This window comes from Acipenser ruthenus, chromosome 21 (assembly GCF_902713425.1).
Source record: "Acipenser ruthenus chromosome 21, fAciRut3.2 maternal haplotype, whole genome shotgun sequence".
In the NCBI taxonomy this organism is placed as follows: domain Eukaryota; kingdom Metazoa; phylum Chordata; class Actinopteri; order Acipenseriformes; family Acipenseridae; genus Acipenser; species Acipenser ruthenus.
The window spans coordinates 25,634,143-25,653,458 of record NC_081209.1 but is presented as its reverse complement, the minus strand read 5'-3'; the positions used below and the strand labels follow the sequence as shown (position 1 = coordinate 25,653,458).

At 37.4% G+C, this 19,316-nt stretch overlaps 1 protein-coding gene across 1 annotated transcript; it reads right to left on the bottom strand.

The window, feature by feature from the left end:
* Nucleotides 1-1,995: 1,995 nt before the first annotated feature.
* On the bottom strand, nt 1,996-17,224 carry LOC117429703 (zinc finger protein 592-like). The gene is made up of 9 exons (XM_034907331.2): nt 15,964-17,224; nt 8,958-11,317; nt 8,344-8,522; nt 7,596-7,772; nt 6,779-6,938; nt 6,027-6,293; nt 5,191-5,303; nt 4,870-5,014; nt 1,996-4,440 (listed from the first exon to the last, which is right to left on the bottom strand). Exons 2-9 carry the CDS (start codon nt 11,295-11,297, stop codon nt 3,931-3,933), a joined length of 3,891 nt encoding a protein of 1,296 aa, XP_034763222.2. The 5' UTR covers nt 11,298-11,317; nt 15,964-17,224; the 3' UTR covers nt 1,996-3,930.
* Nucleotides 17,225-19,316: the final 2,092 nt, after the last annotated feature.

The window sequence follows — 19,316 nt, the reverse complement described above, 5'->3', positions numbered from 1 at the left end:
CTAGCGGTTTAAAATTGGAATACTAATAAAATGGGTTCGCTAAACTATGCACTACCAAGGCGATTTGTTTTTCCTTATTATTAGGCTGCTATCTTCCTAACCAACATTACTACTTTGCCTCACCCTGTAAATCGCTAATAAGCCTTGGCCTTTTGGAACCCTTTTTGACCACGTGTTAACTGCTATGGTGAGTGAATTAGGCAGTGTAATCTGCAACGACAGTGAAACATTTTGAAGAGCGCAAACGCTTGGGTATTAATGCATGCACACAACGAGGGATGAAATGCGTTTTATTTTGCAGTAAACCAACTTGTAAGAGAGCCTAAATAAATAATGATTAGTATGATTTGAACCGGCGGGTCGTGCCTTGGGGCCTTGAGTAGCCAGTGTTCTTCAAATTAATGGACTGTAATCAAGTTTTCACAAGTTTGCAGAAGTGGGACTCCCTATAAATAATAATGTTGAAATACTCCAGTAAATTTATGCAAATATATCCTATGGTAGTTCTGTTTAGGGTGAAACAATATCACGTTGTAATATTGTATTGTGTGACATTAGGGGCTGCTGTAAGGATAGGCATAGTGCAAACATGCGGCTGCAAAATCCAAATTGCCTGGCTGCCAGGTAATTATTTTGCACTGCGGCCTAGGTAAGTTTACGAGCAATGCGCAATGCAAGTTACTCAACAGGCACAAATACTGAGCTGCAATCATGATAATGAGGGTCGCAATGTGTGCCGCCTGTGCATCGGGCTACGTATCAGCCACACTTACAACAGCCCAGAGGTGAGGTGAGGAGTACAGAGCAGCAGGCGCTGTATGAGATTTGTGGAGAAAGAAAATCAAACCAAACAAAAAAATATGCCAGAGGAAGGGAAACAAAATCCTCTTGCCGCACAGAAAATAAAGGTTTTCTGAGGAGCTGAGAGTCCTTTACCGCTGAGGTGACTCGGCATGAAATTCAGTTATTGGGAAAAACGTCAGTCAACATGTTAAGCTACCAGAGGCCATTTGGTCCTCTATAGTGGAGAAAGTTCAGCTATTGGGTCTAAGATGACCTGCGGAGTGAGACGATAACGCCTTACCACCGCATCCTCCAGCATCTCAAACAAAGTGAACCTGGGTTTGAATATGCAGGGTCTTCTCCGTCTTGCCCTTCAACAATTGCCCAAGTGCAAGGCATGCGCCGCATTTTTTGTGGCTGCAATTTTGTCCACAATATGGGTGTTTTGCAGCAGCAAATCACTTTGCACGTATACTTACATCAGCCACTTAGTGTGATAAATGCAGTTTGTGAGTACAAGGGTCTGTAACGCTTATCAATTACATACCATATATGGTACCATATATCCTGATTGTGACCCTTTCATTACATAAACAGCAAGTATTTTAAAGTTATACCATTGTTTAGTTTTCCATTATTTTAGCAGGATTAACAAAAAATGAAAGCAGTGTACAGTAATCCGTCGCATATCCAACTGCAGTGGGACCAGAGTAAGATCTGATATGTAAAAAGTCGGATGAATGAATCCTATTTTAAATACCACTATACACAATTATTGTTCTGAGATTCAGATTTTATTCGGGAGCTCCCCTAAATTCCTTCATTTAGAAAGATACAGGGTATTAATGCTTGTGACACCATCTGCCGCGTGGTGCATGTATTCACTGCTGAGTGACAGGCAGGAGATCGAGACGGCGGTTGAAGTTGATAGTCCCCGCAGGCGAACAGGATTTACTTACACATCAACACACTCAGCAGCTCACGTGACACTACCAGCAATGACAGTGCATGAAAACTTCGGTAGGATAAACGGTTAGGGCGGATATGTGACGGGCGGATACACGACGGATTACTGTATTCGGAACCACTGATTCAATGGTTTTTTTTTTTTTTTTAATGAGAAAACACAAAACAAAGCTATAGTGGTTTTCACCAAAATTTCAATTTTTGAATTGTAAAGAAAAAATCTAGACCATATTTGAATTTTTTTTCAATTTTTTATTTTTGTGACATGTATGCAAAAAGATCAGTTTTATCAAAGTACATTTTTTTTAAACCACACATTTTCTGCAATATGTGTTTTATTTGCAATAATTTTAAGTAAACATAACAGCAAGGCACAAAGGCCAATGCAGATTAAATAGATGTGATGGCCTGGAAAATAGCCCTGATAAACATGTGAATCTAATAGCTATATACACTGGCTAGCACTGTACACATTATCAAAAAGTACAAATGTTCTGTATAGGTTGTATCAAAAACACTGAAATTCAAAAGTGGATAATTTGAATAAAATAAGATAAATATTTTAAATTAGCCATTCTTCAGTAAACAATAAGGGCTGGATTCTGGTTCAAAAGAAAACCAAACACACATTACATGTTCAAAATGCATGTGGGAAGAGATGCACAAGGAAGTACAGCACAAAAAGAAAGTTCACATGAAAAAAAGTCAATATGACTACAATTAAATATAAATCTCCAAAGTAATTTATAAAATTGAGTAATATGGGAGATAAGATATTATAATATTTATATATATATATATATAGAATGCATGAACACAGTACAGTCATCATCCACCTTTGATTTTTTGTTTCAGCAACCACTTCAGCATACTTTTAAAAACACACATTTGAATGTGCCGTTCTCATACAGCAGCTGAAGCTTACCAAGCCCTTTCACACTTTCTGCTGCATTCTGACATCATTCAATGCACGCTATACTGGATTTATTACCAGGAACGAAACACTCCCATTCAAAAATAACCCCTCATTCATTTACACATCTGTTCTTTAAAAACCTATCAAGTTTCCAAGTCCATCACTTCTTCCCTAAATGTCCCTGATTAGAATTTCTACCGTTCTGCAATACTAAGCTTTCTGATCAATGAGTATATTCTACTATTATTATTTTTATTATTAATGTTTGAAAAAGAAAACAACAATATAACCTTTTAGAATTTAGAGCCAACCAAACTGATTCCCAATTGTTCTCTGATTATTTTAGTTGCCTTTAACTATGTTTTAAATATTATTATAAATATGCAGTTAATTCTTATAAAGTTACAGTCATTATTTGATTTAAGAGCACGCCCGCCACACATTCTGAGCAGCAGTTGCCATTACACTGCATTCTGAGGTAAAAGTAACAAACACACGTATGCAGACATACAGATGTAGAATCTCTTCAGGAATCAAAATATTATTAAGCTGCATGGACTGTACTTCTTGTGTGTTGAGAATGGCAGAGAACAGGAATAAAAGGGTGCATCGTGGCAGTATTTTAAACGTTTTTAGATTTGATTTCTTTTTTTAGGAATGGCCATCAACCTCTTCTTTATAACAATTCAAGCTGGTTTAAGGCTATAATTAGAAAAAAGTTTGATGTGTAACTAACTACACTAAGAATTTAAATTACTGGTACAAGTAACAGAGGCTTGGGAATACTGTGAATTATATAATCAACTGACATTACTGCTTTAATGAATACACGCTACATAATTTGTAAAGAACATTTATTTTTCTATTTTGCCTTTCTTTTAAGCAAACTGATCTGTTTGCTTTGTAGTCACTCTGCAGTGCTGAATTTTAAATGAAATGATTCTCAAAAGGAAAAAAAAAAATCTTTGCAAGTACACCAGGGAATACTTTCAAAAGCAAATGCCTTCATTTTCTTCAACCACACCTTTCAACCAAACAACTCATTTTAGTTCTAAAATCTTAAAACCTGAAATTTCTTTGGGGAGGGGAGGGAGCTGAAAGAATGCGATACATGCTACAAACTTATACCATGTCTACTTTTAAAATATATCTCACAGATCAGCATTATAAGAAAAGAAAACATAGGGTGTTTACTTGTACCATACTTTAAAGCTGCTTAATTTGTTTCCGCTCTAAAAAGGGTAGCAGCTTGTCTGTTTTCACGCTTATTGTTCAGGACCTCCACTTTGCATTGTCTTTAGAAATGACATTCCATGAATCCGCATGTGAGCTACATATGCAGATTCGTCATCAAAAGTCTTGCTACAAATGTTACACTGACGCTCCATTATTCCTTCCTCTAAGCTAGTGTTGGTCTCCCCAATTGCATCCGTCACTCCCCCTTTTTCATTGTCTTTTAGGGTCTGAAAGTTTTCATCCTCCTCCTCCTCCTCCTCCTCTCCCACTGCCTCTTTAACCTTATGGACTATGAAGAGATGCCTACTGAGAGACATCTGAGATGTGTAACAGAGGCAACAGTGCAGGCACTGGAAGGTGGAGTTGTCTGTCTTATGCTGAGGTATGTGTTCCTGGAACTCTGTAGCATTCTCTGTCGAGTAGCCACATTTTGCACACCTGTACTGTGGTTTCAGTTTTTTTGCAGGTGAGACGTCAGACACAGCATTCTCAGCCCCTTCCATATTGACATCTTCTGCGGTTCTTTTTGCCACCGACGACTACAAAAGAGCAACAGGTTGATATCAAATGATTGAAAAAAAGTGGCATGTTAAACTTTTTAAAGGCAGCACTACAGTTTAAAGTAAAGTGCAAGAATTACAGAAACTCATGGTATTTTGCAGTTTGAACTTCAGATAACCGCGTACAGAGCACCATGTGATATGTATATACCTTTTTAACTTACGGACGCCTGCTGTAAATTAACCTGCACGGTGTTAAGAAGCTCCTCCTACGTGTACAACTAAAACTATACAGTACTACAAGTTCACTCCCACTTTTAGCAAGACTATAGCCCACTGACAAAAAAAAAATCTTATGGATTAGGTCCAGGGTGTACAACTATGGTTTGTAGAATTGATGTATTACAATACTGACTATTAAATGTTGTACGAATTAAAAACAATACAAACAAACAAAAATAAAGTTACCTCTGAACTTGTTTTGCTGCTTTTCTCCGGAGGGGCTAGCCTTGACATCTGGCTGAAGTCTGGGTTTTTAATCCCATGCATCAGACTAATATGGTTCTTCAGCATGAAGTGTTTAGTAAAAGTAACCTTTTCATCGGTGCAATACCTTTTAACAAAAAGAACCGAGGGAAACTTTTTTTTCCAGGTAAAGCAAATTCTTTGGCATTTGTGATATCAAAATACAGATCAGGTTACATTTTCATGAAAAGTGTAAATAAAAAAAATCATGCTCAAATAATTTCAAACTTGTTGAAGTGCTTTATGACAGCCTTCTACACTCACCAGCAGGTGTAGTTTTTTTTCTTGCCATTGTGGTCATTGCGTATATGACGTCGCAAACTGGTAGAAGAATTGAACGACCGGTCACACTGACGGCACGGGTACCTCTTCATTGACTGTACAAATAAAATAAATAAATACACTTTTTAGTAGTAATGTATAGAAATGTTATACATACAGATATTAAACACATACAGAGTTGGAGCTCTACGTTTAAGGGAAAAAGTATAAAGGTATAAAGTACTAGGACATTTCTTTGACAGATGTATTAACAATATATAAAGTATATTATGTATTTCTTTATTCATGAAAAGTACATAACCGTGGCCGACATCCACATTGACCTGTCCTTACCATGTTTCATCATAATTGGAAAAGCTGTTCTCTAGATGCATATAATAATAATAAGTGCTACATATCGTGTTGAAAGCAGCAAACACCTTATTTTTATCCACCAACATGGGATGTTTAATTAACTGTAACATTTGTGTCACACCTATTTTAGTCAAATAGTTACAAAAATCAAAGCAGCATAATACTGATGACAAAGTACCATCTGTGCCTTAATTTAGACCTGCCTGAGTTTCAGACCCTTTCATTAAAGGCGCCTGGGTCTAAAATGCCCCAGACAAGGACTGTTTTATTGTTTCATGAGGTACAAACACGCAATTCAAAACCCATTGACGTTTATAAGTGTAATATAAAATGCTGAGAAAATATTCTACATTAATATTATAATACAGATAAAATCATTGAAAATGTATGTTACCTCTTAAATGTGTGAGATGTGTGAAATATATAAAGTGCAAGAGACATTGCATCTTAGTAAAGCTCCTTACCCTTCCATGACTCTTCTTCATATGAGACACAAAAGTTTCCCGGTCCGGGAGCCAGTGTAGACACTCCCCACAGGTCCAGCCAGCATTCTTTAACTTTATCTTGCTCTCTGACTTATGCACAGAAGGGGTGTCCACAAGGTGCTTTGTAGTGCTGTTAGACCTGGGCTGTCCAGTTGATGATCTTGCTTCCTGGCTCTGTGAAACAGTCTCAGACTTTTGTCTCAAAGTTTCAGGTACCTCTGTTTGCTTTGCAACGCCATGGGCACCCTGAAAAAGGGCTTAAATGTAAATACTGTAGGAAAGAAATATGGGTTCAAGTTCTCAATTACATTCAGATAATCTACATGAGCTAATAGCACAACTCCACATTTATGGCTATATTAATATGTCAGTATGTGTTTTAGTATTAAAGGTTTTTTTTTTTTTTTTTTTTTAAAGAGTACTCAAGCGACTTAAAATTCAGAAAGTTGCTGAAACATTTTTTATGAAACATCCAGTTGCAAAAAAATAAGTTGCTCAATTTTGTGGTAAAACACGCATTACACTAGTAACATTAATAATATAATTAAAACACTAATATTATAAATAATCAGTAGAATTATTTTAGACTCAATCAGCATTGCTTAACTAAAATAAATAAAAAACAAAAACAAAATAAAAAGAAAAAACACAAAACAAACTACACTGCCTAGATCACATATAGCCACTGATAGTGTGTACTGACTCTAGTGGCGTTGTAGTCTGTTACAAACCTTGAAGTGCTGCATCAACAACTGTTTGTGCATGAAGACAAGCTGGCATTCAGGGCACTTGAACACACAGACAAGCAGCTTATTGGTGTCCTGACAGAAGTGGTGGAACAACAGCTGCTTCTTGTTAAATACGGTTTCACAGGAACATTTATAGATCAGCCTGGAATGTGAAATACAGTCGTGTTCAGGCTCATTTTAAAGCTGTAAAAGATACATTCTACTTTACTATTAAAATGTTTAAAATGGTGATTACCAAAACAAAATCATTTAAAATAAATTAATTATAAAAAATTATTCTGGATCTAATTGCTTTCATTTGTTTTTGAAAGATATCTCCCCACCCCACCAGAATCGTCATCATAAGTAAATACAATTATTTTTAGTATGTGCTTTTTATAATTCAACAAACTAGATTTCCTAGGAGGTTTTCTTACTATATACAGTGCATTCCATACTGATAAATGGATTGCATCTTTTGAAAATACAAGTTCACATTTGTTGATTTTGTTTTTATTGTTAATAAAACACTATGGGTCAAATTCTCAGGGCTTTTTACTCCAAATTTGCTGGCAGCATGATTTTGGTCTGAAAGGCAAAAACATCAATCTAAAATAATTAGAAACAACTTAAGACCAATTACAAGCTACCACATTAACCACCCACGTTGTTTTTTTCTTGTTTGCTAACTTAATTGGATGCGTTTTCCTTTCTGAAAGAACTGTGCTAATGACAAATAAGAGAAGTAAAATGGGCCGTACAGCAGGTACTAAAATGGTTCACAAAGCTATACGCAACTATTTCCACGTATTTAACTTACTGGGGAGATGCTTCGGGAGGCGGATGTTTGCTCTTTTTGATGTGTGAGATAGTGCTGTCCGCAGATTTAAAGGCCACTGGACAGACTGAACACTTATAGAACTCCTCACAATGTTTTTCCTCAATATGATTCTTTAGTACATAAAACGACATGAACACCACATCACAATGAATACACCTGTTGACAACAAAGCAAAACAATTTAAAAGGGAACGTGACAGTGCATTTATCATATGCAAATCCAACTTTACATACAATTTCATAGAACACTTTACCTACTTTAAAAATGTAAATTATTGTTATCAATGTAACAACGCATCATTGTTACTCTTGCTTAACTAAGATTTCATCCTGTTCCATTAAAATGCAAACCCTTTAATATAATGCAAACAGCATGCACGTTCTAATAGGGCTTGAGTGCTTCAAATCAAATTCCCCATGTCCTCTAAAATGAATAAAAACAAAAAACATTAAAAGGAGATTATTCTCCAATCAAGCTGTGAATCTCATTCACAAGGTCTGTGTCCATCATTTTGTGTCATAAAAACATTAGCTGGAAATTGAGAATGCTCTACACAGAATCTCTTGTGGATTCAAGTCCCTGGTGTACGTCTGTAAACCTTTTTAATGTGGAGCAGGGCTAATGAACAGAAGAGGGACATTACCAGGCTGAAAATCCGAAAGACTACATTAACATGCAGTATCCCATCTTCCCTCTAACACACCATCCAGCCCCACTCGATACTTACTTATAGCCAACCTTGCGTGCATAGTGAAGGCAATTCTCCTTGACATGTGTCTGGAAATCTGCTGATCGGCTCACAGCACCACACTCAGGGCAGCAATATGGAGACTTGTGTGCATGGGTTCGTTGATGAGCTGCGTAGCTGCACTTATTAGGTAGCATCATCATACACACTTGGCACGTCTATGCAAGTAAAAAACAGATATAGTTCTGAGAAGCAAATCTTTGTATTTATACTGCTGAATTACACAAAATGTTTTGACAACTGTAAAACAATGCAAGTACAAAGTAATGGCTTTAGATATGCTAAATAAACCTTTATCAGCTTAAGTGGTTGTTACTAATGAATCCATATATCAAAGCTGCCAGCTAGTCTTTTTTTCCTAGAGTACTGTGAAACATCCCATGTTGAAAATATAAACATGAATTTCCTTTCTTAATTTGTAAGCTCGTCTGTTCATCACCAGTACTATAAAAGAGGGGCAAACTGAACTGCATCAATTTGTAGAGCAGAGATAAATACATGTGTCAAGCTACAGCTTTCAAATTCTCTAAAACAACTGAGTAAGTCTGAGAATTGAATAACTCTTAGGTAGACTGTACAAAGTTTACACCTACCAATCCTTCAGTTTCCTCAGAAAACCTCTGGTAATGACCTGCAAGTGATGGGTAATCCGAGACTTGCTTGTTACAATCAAGGCATTTGAGTCCATGCCGAACAATTTTCTCAGAGTATAAAGGCATGACTGGCTGGTTGTTTGGGGCCATCCCAGGAACAGGCAAGCCAGCTAAGACAGATGTGGGGGCAGAGGACACAGAAGAGTTTGCAGGAGTGGATACAAACATCTGGTCAGGAGAGATGGGTTTCATAAAGACCTGGGAACACTGCATGACAATACCTTTGCTTTTGTGCTCCCTGGCATGAGCCAGCAAGCTACACCTGTTGAAGAAAAGCAGCGCCTTTGCGCAATGAGTGCATGCCACTTTAATGTGCACACTTCTCCTGCCATAGTGCTGTGCCAGACTCTTCTCCAGTCCAAATGAGTCCCCGCATTCCAGGCAGCGATAGCCACGGGCAGGCAAGCAGATGTTGCTTTCCGGTGGGGGGTTTAAGTTCGGCACGTAAACCGGCACTGGATTGGCACCATTCAAAAGCCTGTTTAAAGCCCCTACTGCTGCATTTGGGACGACAGGGGACACCGCTGGGGCAGCTTTCTTCACCTGATGCACCAGTGGGACTGTGCTGCACACCACTTGTGTGGTTAACTGTGGTTGCCTCTGCCGCTGTGTAGTGGACCTTGCAGTCACTGATGCAGCAACACTGTGGGGAACCAGGTTTAAGTTAGCAAGGTGGACTGCCTTTGGAAGGAGGTTAGTATTTGAGGCATTCCCCACCTGAGCAGCTGCAGCCTTCTGTTTTTTTTGCTGCTGCTGGACCACGTTTACAACCCTCATGATGGCACTGCTTGCATTCTGAAACGACGATGAAGGCAGAACTGTAGCCTTCTTCTTAACACCCCCTTCTGGCCTGACATTAGTTACCTGCTGGCTTAAGCTGGGTGAAGCAACCGTAGATGTGTTTTTGTTATTAGTTTTGTTCTTTCCATTCTCAACAACAGCCACTCCAGTACTAATGCAAGAGGGAGGTGTCGATTTAAATGTCAAGTCTTCAGAAGATTGATATTGAGAGGGTGACGATTCAGGAGACTGCAGCTCCTCTAGTTCGGAATCCGGTAACACACTAGTGACAGTTCGCTTGATTTGACCAGAGGACGTCTTGATTGTTTTGATTCTGACTCTCGGGATGGCTAGAGGTGAACCTGCGGCCAGGGAAGGAGATGCTTTGCCACTGCTGTCACTACAAACACTCATCGGACTATCTAGTTGCTTATAAGATCTCTTCACAACTTCCAAAGGACTTCTGGGACTCTTAGGTGATTTGGGTATTTTGGGACTAACCTTGACAGCTTCCTTGATAGCCACTGAAGGCTCTCTGGGGACGGGCAGTTGCTCTTCTTTTGTAACCTCAGCTACCTTTTTGGCATTGAGCGCTGCTAAAGCTGCTAGACAAGAGGACAGTTTTGAGTTTGCAGATTTGATGCGCTGGCGAGGAGGAACAGAAGAGCAAAAGCTAGTCTCAGAGGCAAGAGTATTCTTTGGCTCACCCAGATTATTACATTGTAGGTCACCCAAAGGAAGCATGGCTGTGCCAAGAAAGCTGTTGTTTTTAGCATGGTCATTGGTAGTGTCTTTTGGCTTTATCTCTGTTCTGGACTGTTCTGACTTGCCAATTTCCACCTCCTTTTCCTTGCTGCTTCCAGTCTCAGTCTTGGGTTCTTTTTTGGAGCACTGATCAAACATACTGAACTCTGGTAACTTTCTCTGATTGTCCAACACAGAGTGTTCTGCAGATACGAACACAGAAGCAGCAGGGAAGTACGGTCTCTCTTCTTGTTTTGGTCGCTCCTCTTTTTCAGAATCCTCTGGTTCCGGGCTGGAGATAGGACTGAACTGAGAGAAGGGTGGCATACTTTCAGTCTTCTGGTCTTCAGTTCTGTTAGAGAAATTCCCTGAGTTACCCCCATTCATGAATGAAGATTCAAATTTTCCATAGCTTCCCTGCCCCATGTTATGAGGATCAGGGGCCACTTCAGAGCTCCGAAATCCATTCTGCAAAAAGCTGTGTCCAAGGGGATTTCCGTCTTTCTCAGAGCTGGACTCGGAGGACTCCTGGCGGCTTGTATTCTTCACAATCACGCTCACAGCTGGGATGTCAGGGACAGGCACTGCATGATGCATGGATATATTCTCCTCCATGCACATCCCTGCTGGCTTTAGATGACTATCAGCTTCATCGTTGCTTGTCTGGATAGCCTCCTTGGCATCCAAGCTAGTGGCATCAGGGATGTCAAAAGCAGCCAGAAGGTCATCGAAATCTGGGGTCTTCATGTCACCCATGTTTGCAAACCTAGAAAAACCTGCATTAAAAAAACAGAACAAATCATTACAATATTCACATGTTTTATAGTTCAACAATTATGTACAAAAATAAACTGTAAAATAACTTTACTACCCAAATAGCCCTTTGGTTAGTTGCTCAATGAGTAAAATGAAAATATACCTAACTGCATGAAGTGACGATTGTCTTCTTTGATTTTTAATTTTGATAAATCTTTTGTGTGTGTTTCTCTTTGCCAAATAAGTGAATAAGCACAGCATTACAGTAAGGGGGAGATAACTCTTGGCTTTACTCCAAGGTTTGTAAGAAAAGCAGGGTGAATAGTTGCTAAGATATAATGTGCTTGCATGTTTTTGCATGTTTTAAGCTTATGAAGAGCATCCATGGCACCTACTGTATGAATTCATCAAAGCTTTTTAGTGAGAAAACCACTTAGAAAAAAATGTACTTCAACATCCTTAAATTAGCATATCCTGGTTTCTCCTTAGTTTTGTAGCATTACCTTTTTTAGTATTCCTTTTACAAAAGGGTCAGTGTATCATCTTCACTTCATATGATTGCTATACATTTTGATAAAAATGTGTAATAAATGGTGGCATTTGTTCAGTATTTTCTGTAATTCTATTAACATACTTGTTGGTAGTAGATGCAATTATAAGGAATTCACATTGCATTTTTTGGTACTATTTACTACCTTCATTTAGCCAAAAACCTGATTTATGTTGTCAACTTATTTATGCATCCAACAAAAAGGCACTGCAAATCCCGATAATCATATAAAATATGTATGAATAACGTATAACGTATCTGAAACAAAAACACACGGGATATGTGACAAAACACCAAGTTATCAAAAGTACCCAGCCATTTAAAGTGGAGATATCAAAAACACAAGCCAAGTTTCAAGAAACCATTGGGGGACCCTGCCCAGCACAAAGCAAATAGTCATAACTGTAAAGCGGTGGGGGTCAAGGTTGCCCCAATTGTTCCTACTAACTTGGCTTGTGTTTTTCTCATTTTTCGTATAAAAAAACAACACACCATTTAAATCCACTCCCAACAGGCTTTTTGCTAGGGAGCTGACGTCACAGCCCTGTGACTTGCTAGTGCATTGCTGCTGCCACAAGTGAACACCTTGCTGGCTAAAATAAAAACCGCTTCAGCAGGTAGATATTTAATTTGCTTTGTGTTATTGTGCAATGCGTGTGTATATAATAACAACAGTACGATATTAATGCTTTGTTTTTAATTGTTTTGTATATTTTTGTTTGTGGTGTGCAGTACAAAATAAAACAAACAGTAATTCTAAGTGCCTATGTATATTGCAGCTAAGGCATGCGCAGTTACAGTAAAAATGGGGAGCCAACTGCACGACCGCAATATATCTGAATCCACAGTATAGCGAGGGGCAATATAACGAGGGGTGGGTGTGTGGGTGTGTGTGTGTGTATATATATATATATGTGCACGTTAAAGTTATGTATGTTCAATAAAATACTTTTTTTTTTTTTTAAGTTTGCAATACAAACCCTGTGTGAGAATCGAACCCAAGACATGGGTCCAATGCAGCTTGCAATGCAGATGCCCTAGCTTTCACGCCACAAAGTTTATACTTCCATTTCATTTGCATTTGTATTGCAGTAAAGTTACAGTTTTTAACAAGTAACAAGACAAGATTTTGTAAATAATGATTATGTATTATGTCATCTGATTTTGCAAACTATTATAATAAGCTTGATAATAATATAATATCTTTATTTTTATACAGCGCCTTTCATAGTGGACCACCATCACAAAGTGTTTTACAGAGGTAGGCTGTGAACTGTGCACTTACAATAGGACATTGATTTAACATCCACAGGATGGAGCACAAGGAGGTTAAGTGAATTGCTCAGGGTCACACAGTGAGTCATTCAGTGGCAGAGGTGGGATTTGAACCAGTGACCACCTGGTTACAAGCCCTGGACCACACTGCCTCGATCCAATTTAGTATACTATAACGTTTTCATGTTTAGGAAGAATACTCAGGGAGACAGTGTTGAATTCACAAAATGTTTGTTTTATCTGAAACTACCACTTTCAAGCTTAAACAAACCAGATTTCTTCTGCAGGCCCTCATACAGCTTTTTATGGAGTTTCCTGTGCAATAAACAGGAAATTCAAGATGCAAATTATCTGTATTTCCATGAAACAGAGACCCACTTTTATGAACTAAAAGGTATTGTTAAAAGGCTTCTAGTTCTTTTTTTTTAACTAATATAAATGATTTACATAATTGAAAAATATAAAGAATAATATTACAAATCCCAGAAAGCTGTGCCAGATTTTCAACTCAACTGTGGGGTTTTTTTATGTACTAACAGAAAACCCTTTAGGCAACAGCATATATAAAACAAAGATGTAAATCTTACCAGCAACTGATATGCAAATTAAGGAGTGAACTGTACATTCCAGTCAGGCGGTCACAGAAAACACAAGGGACACATCATTTTGTTAGTATACATTAAGAAACAATGGATTTGGTGTAAACAGATAAACCTAATTACTGTTTTCTCTCCTGGCCCTGACATAGTCAAAACACATAAAAAAGTATGGGGTTCACCTACATGCTTGGGTTTTCAAGCTAAATTTACTAAGCTATGGAAAAGAAAGTTAAACATGTCATCATCTAGAAAACTTGCACTGGGCAGTTCTACAGCAGCCACAAGAAAATCTGTTTCTTGTTTCGGCTATACATGCTATAGTAGCATCACTACCAAACTACCAAACATACCACAGGGATATGTCAGCAAGTATTCTGTAAGGCTTCAACATGATGCCCAAGATGTGCCAGTTGACAGGACTTGATAGTGCACAATGAAGCCAGTATAGGCCAAGGTCAGTAACAATACAGGACTTCCTCTTTCCTTCAGCATTCGGAGTTACTCTGTATTCCGACATCTTCTCACTTGTGAGCTGCACTACAAAAGAAGAAACGCTAAGTGCAAATTGACCTTGTGTCAGAACTAAGTTTCCCATGCTTACCACAGAGAAAATGTATTAAGTAAACACTAAAGAGCAACAAACTAGGCAAGCAATTGGATTTTCTACTTTAAGTTATTTTGATTGTCACTGTCACTTAATTAAAATGGGGGGGAAAAAAACAACTAGTAATTTCATATCATACCCTGCCAGCAGGATTCGTCTTCTATGGGGCCGGGTTAGTGTATGCAATGTAAATAGAACTACAAGAGAGCAATTATACAAAACCTTTACAGTGAACAGCAATTTGAATTAAAATGATAAGCGGTAGCCTATGAGAAGTAATAGTATGTGATGACAGTGTTTAAAATTCCTTCATTCTTGATCTAATAATGTAGACACACCTTAATCTTATAACAATTAGTAAAAAGTGTAAAAACTCTAAAGGTCTCCAGAATAGTTTTTAAAAGCACAGACCATGAAAACTACACAGCAATCATACTTTGTACAGTACTGTATACATTGACAAAGGCTTTGCTTTTGTCCATTAGACATTTTTTGTAGAAACTACATGCATCGCAAATAAACCTCCCCTGCGTTGCTGTCCAAGCATGCATAGACAGCGTTTTGCAAAATTCATACTTGGCAGAATCCCCCATGGGCCAAACTGAAAATGTTGGTTGCCAATTCTGATATCTGTACAGGACCTACCTTAACAGGACTGTTTTAGACATTTAGTTCTCTAGAAATATATAAAACATTGAAAAGATGTACAATATTAATATTACTGTCACTGGTCTGTTTTGTTACAGTTTTCTTTTTCACTAATTAACATTTTCCAATCAAAATAATTTCCCTTTGAAGTATACACAATGCACTGTGCTCATATAAATGCACAATATTAACTGTGTTATTGGTCCTTGACCAGGCCTCCCCTTCCTAGGCTAATTAAACTGTATTAACAGTGTTTAGTTTGTTATAATTTTGTACACTATGTCAACAGAAATAGCATCATGTAGGGATGGTCAGTTCCAGGTTTTAATATGTGCTTGATTAGCCCTAGTGTATTAGTAACAAGCAGGTGCGTCTTATTAAACTAAAACCAAGAATGGATCAAACTGCCATGCAACAGGAGTCATATTGCCATCGCTGAGCTGTCCTGGACACTAACTGACTAACTAGTTAAACTTCGGATGCCTCAACAACAGTAATAAAAGCCGCAGGTTGCACTTCTCATTGTTGTGGATGCACATGGATTTCTCAGTTGACCACTTATAATAATCACTTTGCAGTCTCGATAGAAAACGCAGACAACTAGTATAAACAAAAATAACCAATTGACATACAGTATAAAAGAATCCGAAACCGTCACAACTCTGACTCAAAACAGACTACAACAGGTTTCCAAACTTTTATAAAATATACCCCCCCCCCCCCCCAAAAAAAAAAACGTAACATATCGTAAAACTGTTTAAAAACAAATAAAATAAAATACTTACTCAAAATCAATAAATCTATATTCCCCTCCAATGTATTTGCAAATACAACACACGGAATTCATTCCTGACAACTCAAAAACACAGTGCAATAAACAGAAATGTTTCCTGGTAGTGTATTGAAGTGCCCAATATGATTTAGAATAGGAAAATCCGACGTGAAAGCGTAAATTATATGAAGAAGAAAAAAAATCATAAATGTACGAACCATTTGGATCCGGAGCATTCAGCGTGGGAGTTCTGCTGGGTCACGTGATCTCATGGCTGCGCCTCAGAATCGGACGAAAGTATAAACAACATTTTCCAGTCAACTTGAACGCTATGGTTTTGTCATTTTAGTTTATTTACTTTCATATTTGACTTATTCTACAACACAATAATTAGGCCTAGGCTATATAACGATACCATTTCAGCAGCAGAAGTACATTTCCCCGCCTCTCTATCTCTGTGTGTAGAGGGGCCCAAGCAACACAAACTAAGTAAGTTTTAGTCGTTTCAAAGGCTTTTGTTGTAAAACCATAATTAAAACAATGTAAACAGTGTTTATTAAACACTGAATCTGTCAACCCCCTCCCACCTGCCTTACAACTCCTCAGTTTACCACACCAACTTGCAGAACACCTTTTACAAATCTTTCGTCGAAAATAATAATATTCATTATTATTATTATGAACAATAATAAAAATAACGATTGAAAGCAGAAATAAATGTTAACATAATATAAAAAATTACGTCTTTTAACTAATTATCGCATTATTGTGATTTTATTTTTACCCCTTCTCGAATCTCGGCCTTTCCTAGCGCTGTTCTCTGCGGACTTTACCTTGTCTTTTTCTATTATCTAAGATTAACAACAAAAGCGTAACTTTGTCTATCTTGGTACTGCATGAAGTATGACTATTCTTATTTGCCTTGGAATTTTTTAAATATGCATTTTGCTCCCAGTTTCTCTTCTTTCAGTCCTTCCTGTGTGTCTGTCAGATTCGGCTCAGTGCTGCTGTTTCGCTCAGGACCCCCTCAACCCAGAAATCACGGGCTGCCTGACAGCCAACTGGCAAACACAAACATCCTCACAGTTCAGTGCAAAAGACAGGTTTTACATGTGGGACGCGCTGGTCTGCATACATTTAAAACGAATTATGACTACAGAGTTGTATGTGACATTGAATCTCACGACTTGTTAAACTTATTTCACTGGACAAATTCGTGACTGTGTTGGTATGGCTGCAAAACGGTGGTTGCTCTCTGTGGCGCCTGATTACAAATGTCTGTCCTGTAACGTTACAGAATGTCTTAAAAGCTCCAGTGCCATTTCAATTGATGAAAAAAAAATCGGTGGCATTAAGAAACTGTAAATAAAACATGTTTTTTTTTTATCTTTATGCGGGTTGTTTCTTCTCTCTGGTAACTCTCGGGCATTTACAAAGTCTACTAAAACTGAAAAAAACAAAATCAGACTATTCGCACCACATAGAGAGAACATGTACGCTGGTTTAGTGCAGCGCTTCGATTTGGGTTGGAAACCGTTGTTTTCTTGTCAAATAACACTCAGTCCTTAAAGGTGTAACCGCTGATGTTTTTTTAATGACATGCTTTACTCTATTAGCTTTGGTTTTATTTTCACAGCTCCCCTTATCATTGTGAACTTAAATTTTATTTTGTTTATTTTTAAAATTTTAGTACATCAGTTTAAAAAAAAAAAATTGGGGGTATTAAAGAAATTTAAAGGCCCCTATAAATTAATACCCCAAAATGTCATCAACATCTGAAATAGTTTTGTGTCCAGAGGCTTAAATGATTACTTCAGTAAACGCAAACTTTATAAGGGTACCTGTATGTAACTCATGAGTGCATTTTAAATGTTTACTGTTTGAGAAGATGACAAGCTGCAGCTGGGAAACTCAACAGTAGATGAATGAGCAGCTGCGCTCTACTGACTTCGAGAATACATGAATGTACCCAGTGGCTGCCGAGAACAGCTTGACAATGCCAGCATTTCCAAATTGTGAGCTTTCGTAAAAGTAGATGCCCTTTACTCTGAGGCCTTTAGTATTAGTATTACAATATTAAAAAGACACTTAAGACTGTCCACAAGAATGATATATAAGAGCCCTCTTTTATCTTTGCAAGAAAACTGTATGTTCTTGCTGTTTCTTAAGAGCACCATGTTTTTGTTTTTTTTTTAATGTCACCTCCTTCCTGTTCAGAAGACTGGATCAAATATCTCCAGTTTTTGCAGCCGTGTGTGGCAGCACTATAAATGTAATTTATCGTAGGTGCATTTATTTCTGTTTTGGAGAGGTTTAAAACTCTACAATCTGAATCAACTGCCAAAAAATGAGACACTTCTGTGGCATACATTTACTGACACTGTGGAATGGAGGATCATCCTGGCTACTTGGTGGAGAGTTCCATCAGGTCAGCAAGCCTGCATCACATTTGTGTGTTATTTCCTCCCAAGCAGTTGCTTTATTAGTGACTGCCAACACTGGTATTAATTGAAAGTATGACAAGGTGACAATGTCACCAAGCAAGATTACAGTGGTTCCATTATACACTAAATATTAAAACTAGTGCAGATACCGCACTGTAAGTAGAGAAGCATGATTGGGAAGATAAACAAGTCTTTATTCCAAATCCTAATGAAATATGTATAGCTGAAATAAAACCCACATTTTCAAAGAAAGCCTGGTGCATGCTTAATTGCATATCTGTTTAATTCTACATTTCTTCAATAAATAATAAAGGCTACACAATTGAATTGCATTATTTGTGTATGAATGGCTGTTTTGTGGTTGAAAGTGATGTCATCACACCCTGAGCTTCATTCATCTAGTACAAGATAAAACTAATCTGATACAGGTTAATTGTAATCGTCTTATTTCTGCTGTCCATCATTTTTAATTAAAGCTCTCTTTTTGTTATTATTTGATGCACTTGACAGGGAACCATCCTATTCAAGCATTCCACATGTCTGGATATACAACAACATTAGCAGATTGCAGTGATGAAACTCAATAGGGTATCTGATTTTACTAGCATCTCAACAGATTATACCTCATCTTCTAACCTTCCAAATGTATTCAGTTTTCACCCCACAAACTGAAGTTATTAACCTGGTAAATGCCTTCAGTAATGTCTTATAGAAAGTTTTTTTTTTTCCTTAACCAAGGTCAGCACAAGTTTCTTTAATTTTTAATAAGTGTATTAAATTATGTTCTAATTAAAATTGAAACCTTCTAGTGGAGTTTTATTGCATAAGAAAATGGTCAAATAGAACCAGATTTCTCCTGTTTTATACTGTACATCCATGTTAAAAATAACCTGATTAAATAATGGTTAAACCTGAAACTTTTAACAAAAAAATAAATAAATACAAAATACAAAAGGACTGGTGTAAATGACCAGTAGCTGAAAAATATTTAAAGCAGACTCAAAAAAATATATATTTTACTATTTTTTTATTATTATTATTGGATAAACCAAATAATGTAAACACCAAAAAGTGTGTGTTTTCATAAAACTATGTTCTGATTTATTTTTCTAAAAATTGCTCTTGGG

Coding starts and splice junctions, on each gene's coding strand:
- LOC117429703 (XM_034907331.2), bottom strand. CDS start 11,297: ATGGGTGACATGAAGACCCCAGATTTCGATGACCTTCTGGCTGCTTTT. Junction 5,304..6,026: donor TGAAGAAGAGTCATGGAAGG/GTAAGGAGCTTT, acceptor TTATTTGTACAG/TCAATGAAGAGGTACCCGTG. Junction 5,015..5,190: donor AAAAAAAACTACACCTGCTG/GTGAGTGTAGAA, acceptor TTTTGTTAAAAG/GTATTGCACCGATGAAAAGG.